The 7,704-nt window shown below is 41.4% G+C and overlaps 1 protein-coding gene across 1 annotated transcript in view; it reads right to left on the reverse strand.

Moving 5' to 3' along the window:
* LOC115179600 (inactive dipeptidyl peptidase 10) overlaps window positions 1–7,283 on the reverse strand; it is a 51,650-nt gene extending 44,367 nt beyond the window's left edge. The window contains exon 1 of the mRNA XM_029741211.1: window positions 7,061–7,283. Coding sequence (XP_029597071.1) covers window positions 7,061–7,117 — 57 coding nt within the window. The 5' untranslated portion in view covers window positions 7,118–7,283. The remainder of the gene's footprint in view (window positions 1–7,060) is intronic.
* Between the last annotated feature and the right edge of the window lie 421 nt (window positions 7,284–7,704).

Genomic DNA, 7,704 nt, shown 5'->3' on the forward strand with positions numbered 1-7,704 from the left:
AGAACATTATATAAAGTGGCATAGTTTAAAGTGGCTAGTGATACATTTAATTACATCAGATGGCAAGATGCAGTAGATGGTATTGCGTACAGTATATACGTAAGAGATGAGTAATGTAGGGTAAGTAAACATTATATAATATAAAGTGGCTAGTGATAAATTGATTACATCAATTTTACCATTATTAAAGTGGGTGAGTTGAGTCAGTATGTTGGCAGCAGCCACTTAATGTTAGTGATGGCTGTTTAACAGTCTGATGGCCTTGAGATAGAAGCTGTTTTTCAGTCTCTCGGTCCCCGCTTTGATGCACCTGTACTGACCTCGCCTTCTGGATGATAGCGGGGTGAACAGGCTGTGGCTCGGGTGGTTGTTGTCCTTGATGATCTTTTTGGCCTTCCTGTGACATCGTTGATGTAGGTGTCCTGGAGGGCAGGTAGTTTGCCCCCGGTGATGCATTGTGCAGACCGCACTACCCTCTGGAGAGCCCTACGGTTGTGGGCGGAGCAGTTACTGTACCAGGTCATGATACAGCCCGACAGGATGCTCTCGATTGTGCATCTGTAAAAGTTTGTGAGTGTTTTTGGTGACAAGCTGAATTTCTTCAGCCTCCTGAGGTTGAAGAGGCGCTGCTGCGCCTTCTTCACCACGCTGTCTGTGTGGGTGGACATTTCAGTTTGTCCGTGATGTGTACGCCGAGGAACTTAAAACTCTCCACCCTCTCCACTACTGTCCCGTCAATGTAGATAGGGGGCTGCTCCGACTGCTGTTTCCTGAAGTGCACGATCATCTCCTTTGTTTTGTTGACATTGAGTGTGAGGTTATTTTCCCGACACCACACTCCGAGGGCCCTCACCTCCTCCCTGTAGGCCGTCTCGTCGTTGTTGGTAATCAAGCCTACCACTGTAGTGTCGTCTGCAAACTTGATGATTGAGTTGGAGGCGTGCATGGCCACGCAGTCATGGGTGAACAGGGAGTACAGAAGAGGGCTGAGAACGCACCCTTGTGGGGACCCAGTGTTGAGTATCAGTGGGGTGGAGATGTTGTTACCTACCCTCACCACCTGGGGGCGGCCCGTCAGAAAGTCCAGGACCCAATTGCACAGGGCGGGGTCGAGACACAGGGTCTCGAGCTTAATGACGAGTTTGGAGGGTACTATGGTGTTAAATGCTGAGCTGTAATCGATGAACAGCATTCTTACATAGGTATTCCTCTTGTCCAGATGGGTTAGGGCAGTGTGCAGTGTGATGGCGATTGCATCGTCTGTGGACCTATTGTGGCGGTAAGCAAATTGGAGTGGGTCTAGGGTGCCAGGTAGGGTGGAGGTGAGATGGTCCTTGACTAGTCTCTCAAAGCACTTCATGATGACGGAAGTGAGTGCTACAGGGCGGTAGTCAGTTAGCTCAGTTACCTTAGCTTTCGATTACAGGCTCAAAATAGCCAGAAAGAAAAAACTTTCTTCTGAAACTCATCAGTCTATTATTTTTCTGAGAAATGAAGGCTATTCCATGCGAGAAATTGCCATGAAACGGAAGATCTCGTACAATGCTGTGTACTACTCCCTTCAAAGAACAGCGCAAACTGTCTCTAACTAGAATAGAAAGGGGAGTGGGAGGCCCCGGTGCACAAGTGAGCAAGAGTACAAGTACATTAGAGTGTCTGGTTTGAGAAACAGACGCCTCACAAGTCTTCAACTGACAGCTTCATTTAATAGTACCCACAAAACACCAGTCTCAACGTCAACAGTAAAGAGGCGACTCCGGGATGCTAGACGAAAAATGTGCTTTTCTTTAAAAAACAAGGACATTTCTAAGTGATCCCAAACTTTTGAATGGTAGTGTATATGTATATATAAAGAAAACACACGAGAAATAAGAAATAAGAGAGGAAGCTATATGTGGGGTCAGTGCCAGTACCAAATTTACAATGTGCAGAGATACTGGAGTATTGAGGTAAATATGTATTTTTGTGGAACGATCCTCAAAATGTTCTTAAATGTGTTGTTTGGAGGGCACTATGGTGTAGTCGATGAACAGAATTCTCACATAGGTATCCCTCTTTTCCAGGTGGGAGAGGACAGAGTGGAGTGCAAATTCTGGCGGTATGCAAATTGGAGTGGGTCCAGGATGTCTGGGATGATAGAGTTGATGTGTAATGATCAGCCTTTCAAAGCACTTACAGATGTGAGTGCTACAGGGTCATTGTGGCAGGATGCCTTAAGGTTTTCGGGAACAGGAATGATGGTAGTCAGCTTGAAACGTGGGGATTACAGACTTGGACAAGGAGAGTTTGGAATTGTCAGTGAAGACGCCTGCCAGCTGGTCTGCACATGCCCTGAGGACATGCCCTGGAATGTCGTCTGGCCCTACAATTGACCTGTTTAAAAACCTGACAACTGTCAGCCTCAGATAGAAAGCTCTTATGTCCCCATACCCATTCCAATATCACAGATGGACAGTATACCTGTGCCAAATATGTTCTATATCATTCAGAGGTGAAGATAAACCAAAGCAAAAAATATATATATATATATACAGTTGAAGTCGGAAGTTTACATACACCTTAAACTCAATTTTCACAATTCCTGACATTTAATCCTAGTAAAAATTCCCTGTATTAGGTCAGTTAGGATCACCACTTTATTTTAAGAATGTGAAATGTCAGAATAATAGTAGAGAGAATTATTTCTTTCAGCTTTTATTTCTTTCATCACATTCCCAGTGGCTCAGAAGTTTACAAACACTCAATTAGTATTTGGTAGCATTGCCTTTAAAATTGTTTAACTTGGGTCAAACGTTTCAGGTAGCCTTCTACAAGCTTCCCACAATAAGTTGGGTGAATTTTGGCCCCTTCCTCCTGACAGAGCTGGTGTAACTGAGTCAGGTTTGTATGCCTCCTTACTCGCACACACTTTTTCAGTTCTGCCCACAGATTTTCTATAGGATTGAGGTCAGGGCTTTGTGATGGCCACTCCAATATCTTGACTTTGTTGTCCTTAAGCCATTTTGTCACAACTTTGGAAGTATGCTTGGGGTCATTGTACATTTGGAAGACCCATTTGCGACCAAGCTTTCACTTCCTGACTGATGTCTTGAGATGTTGCTTCAATAAATCCACATAATTTGGATGTCATTCATTTTGTGAAGTGCACCAGTCCCTCCTGCATCAAAGCACCCCCACAACATGATGCTGCCACCCCCATGCTTCACGGTTGGGATGCTGTTCTTTGGCTTGCAAGCCTCCCCCTTTTTCCTCCAAACATAACGATTGTCATTATGGCCAAACAGTTCTATTTTTGTTTCATCAGACCAGAGGACATTTCTCCAAAAAGTACAATCTTTGTCCCCTTATGCAGTTGCAAACCATAGTCTGGCTTTATTTATGGCAGTTTTGGAGCAGTGGCTTCTTCCTTGCTGGGCGGCCTTTCAGGTTATTTATTTAAAAACATGTTTTATTTATTTAACCAGGCAAGTCCGTTAAGAACAAATTCTTATTTTCAATGACAGCCTAGGAACAGTGGGTTAAATGCCTTGTTCAGGGGCAGAATGACAGATTTTGACCTTGTTAGCTCGGGGATTCGATCTTGCAACCTTTCGGTTACAAGTTCAATGCTCTAACCACTAGGTTACCTGCCGCCATGTCGATATAGGACTCGTTTTACTGTGGACATAGATGCTTTTGTACCTGTTTCCTCCAGCATCTTCACAAGGTCCTTTGCTGTTGTTCTGGGATTGATTTGCACTTTTCGCACCAAAGTACGTTCATCTCCAGGAGACAGAACGCGTCTCCTTCCTGAGCGGTATGACGGCTGCGTGGTCCCATGGTGTTTATACTTGCGTACTATTGTTAGTACAGATGAACGTGGTACCTTCATGCGTTTGGAAATTGCTCCCAAGGATGAACCAGACTTGTGGAGGTCTACAATTTTTTTTCTGAGGTCTTGGCTGATTTCTTTTGATTTTCCCATGATGTCAAGCAAAAAGGCACTGAGTTTGAAGGTAAGCCTTGATATACATCCACAAGTACATCTGCAATTGACTCAAATTATGTCAATTAGCCTATCAGAAGCTTCTAAAGCCATGACATCATTTTCTGGAATTTTACAAGCTGTTTAAAGGCACAGTCAACTTAGTGTATGCAAACTTCTGACCCACTGGAATTGTGATACAGTGAATTATAAATGAAATAATCTGTCTCTAAACAATTGTTGGAAAAATGACTTGTGTCATGTACCGACTTGCCAAAACTAAAGATTGTTAACAAGAAATTTGTGGAGTGGTTGAAAAACGAGTTTTAATGACTCCAACCTAAGTGTATGTAAACATCCGACTTCAACTGTATATATTATCTTTGCTTAAGCCAATGAAATATGTGCATTTCATTTTCATGGTAAGAAATGTTATTACTTGCCCAAACATAACACTTGCCTTGAATACATGATGCAGCCTTCTATGTCTCTAGCATTGGAGGCTCCTCCTCAGAGGAAGGGGATGAGAGTCCTCCTCAGTGAATTTCAGAAAAATATAAATAGTGAAACATTAAAAAAGTTATCCCTTTTAGATAAAACTATACTAAACATTTTCACGTCACCAAAGAATTGACTAAAACACACTGTTTTGCAATGGAGGTCTACATTAGCCTCAACAGCACTGTAAGGTAGCACCATGGTATAGCTGGAGGACAGCTAGTTTCTGTCCTCCTCTGGGAACATTGACTCGGGATTCTCACCCCCTTCCATAAACTTACACAGTAATTATGACAACTTCCAGAGGACGTCCTCCTACCTATCAGAGCTCTTGCAGCATGAACTAACATATTGTCCACCCAATCAAAGGATCAGATAATTATTCTAGTACTGAAAGCATAAGCTACAGCTAGCTAGCACTGCAGTGCATACAATGTGGTGAGTAGTTGATTGAAAAGAGAGAAAGACAATAGTTGAACAGTTTTGAACAGATTCATTTCTTCAAAAATGAAGGAGAAGCAAGAGAGAAAGAGAGAGAGAGAGAGAGAGAGCTGTATTTAGTATTTTTTTCACTTTCACTTAGCTAGCGAATACAGATAGCTAGTTTAGCTTACTCAAACACCCGGCTCAAACAGAGAGTTACCTAGCTGTCTATGGCTATCCAACACTGGAACTCTTCCAAGTCAAGGTAAGCTGTTGGTTTTATAAATGTATTGCCACCGGGGCCCGCTGGTGTAACTGCTAAACTGCTAGCTAATAATAATAAATAATAAATAAGGCCATGCTCAAAAAATCACACTGTACTGCATGATTGTAGTGGGTTTACTAACGCGTTAGTTGAAGTATCTATGTTGACTTGATGTTAGCTAATATGGTGACAACCATGTTGGCTTTGTGTAGCCGTTAGCAGTTATGATATGAAGGTTTTACTTGGAAAGTTTTTTTCGCCTGGTCACAGACAGCTGATGTGTTGTGCACTGAAGTCCACAAGCGAAGGGAAAATGTGAGAGGAGGAAGGTGCGTAGATGCGAGAAGGAATTATCCAACCATTAAAGGTATCATGCTGTTTGTATGTGGCTGCTATGAAAGTGAACTGTGTTTGCATGTGATCAGGGGTGTATTCATTCCGTCGATTCTTTCTTAAATGGAAGCAAATGTAACGAAGCTGGGATAAATATACCTGTAGTTGTCTAATAGAAATTCTCGTTTGCAACTGTTGGATTAATAGGTGACTTTTATCAATATATTCACCTCTATTCAATCTCAGATTCGAAAATGTTAATTGGCATCAGTAAACATCATGCAAGACTACAAATCCCTGCAAGCTCCTGCACGTCATCTCTAGCTGACACCCTTACCAAGAGGTATTGTGTCAATTTAAAACTTGCACAAGACAGTTCATAGAATTGTCTATTTAAAGTAATTTAGCCAATTTATTCATTACTACATTTAGCTAACATTTGATAGTTAATTCTTACCTCTGCTTCGATTCGTCAGTCTTGTCTAGATCATGATTTGTAGTGCTTTACAATAGCCACATTTGCAGCTAATTAGTATTTTTGGGGGGTAAATACAGGCAAATATATTGATAAAAGTCACCTTGTCCTAGAGAGATTTACATAGTTATCAAAACATCACGCCAACGTGAGCCTACACGAAACGCAGTCCATATTTTAAGTGTTTCTAACATCTCCTATGGGAAAAATGAATGGTGGAAAAATGATTAGAACCATTTCCCTGTTTAAGACTGTGGTACTCTATGATTATAACCTAGATCAGCTAGATGCAGGCGATATATTGAATGTGTCAATGTCTGTCATCTTGATTACTCAAATTTCGCTCGACCTGTGCACCTACATTGTAAACTTTCCTTCACAGGCTAGTTTGTAGCAACCTCATGATGGGTATAGGGAAAATTTGATTATCACGTATGTTACATTGAGCTGTGTGAATGGAATATGAATGACAGTCATCCAATATGCTGTAATAGAAATAAGGCCATGCTCAAAAAATCATTGTCCTCCCTGATCTTAAACAGCACCGACTGCCACTGAATCCATTGGATTGTATTTCTATGTTTTCAGACCACGAAATCACCGTTGTTGCTAAGAGACCAGTTGTGGTCACTTTATTTTTGGTATTTCGGATGTTGATAAAGATAATATCCCTTTAATATGCAGCCACTATAATCATTTCATATGACAGGGTTTAATTGTTTGCGTGGTGTCTCGTGACAGATTTATAAATTACACACATACGATTGGGTTCAGGGTGCTTAGATTGTTGGAATAACTATTTTCTATAAAGGCAGAAGCTGTGCAGATACTCATTCATCTTTCAAGTCCAGAAGAGACAACTTTTAGCCTGAGCAACCCACCATTGTGATTGACAGTGGTGGAAAAATGGAGCTATGAATACGATTGTTTGCACACACCTGTTCAAACCATTGATCACAATCCCATTGTCATACAGGCAACATTGTAAGCTACAGGTGGTGTTTAGGCTACTGTAGCCTTTAGACATGGGAAAAAATATGACATATATCTGAATTTATAAGTAGGTTGTGGACATCATGCATTATAAAATGAACACACTTACCATATCTTTAGATGACTGGCATGGTATTTGATGAGAGACGCAGGCTGTTTGATTCATCTTGGACACAGTTTCCTTTGACGGAGATAAAGACAAATTGATGAAGACAAATGAAATGTGGTGTAGAGTTTTCCAAGCTCAGGGTGCGTGTTGCTATCAAATGTGTTCGGTGTCTAGAATACTTTGCAGTTACTGCATTCGATCCTTGTTGCTTCCTGGTGATGAGTTTCTCAGTCGCTGCTCCTCTCTCTCCCTCTGTGAAAAATATATCTGACACACCTCCTCCAAGCAGACTCTGAATATGTTACTGGTTTTACTAGGGTTGCTTCATGTAGAGAAGGGATAGTAACAAAAATAGAGCTACAGCTGATTTTTAAAAAAAATATTAAAGCTAAGGAAAGGGTTATTCAGTCGTGTCGTCAAGGTTTTGTCGTTTTTGGTTCCTCTGACTTTCAGAAGTGAGACTTGAAATGAAAGGTTTTGGTATTAAGTATTTCATGGTTGAGATTAAAAGACTGTTATGCACCTCTGAAATATCGTTCTGTTGCCTTCACTGATCTGCTTCGAGGACCACAATCTGAACATTGCAGTAGCCTAATACATGTCTCACAACGTTTCACTCACATTCCTTGAAGAGCTACCCTTAG

The sequence above is a fragment of the Salmo trutta genome, chromosome 39, assembly GCF_901001165.1.
Source record: "Salmo trutta chromosome 39, fSalTru1.1, whole genome shotgun sequence".
Lineage (NCBI taxonomy): Eukaryota > Metazoa > Chordata > Actinopteri > Salmoniformes > Salmonidae > Salmo > Salmo trutta.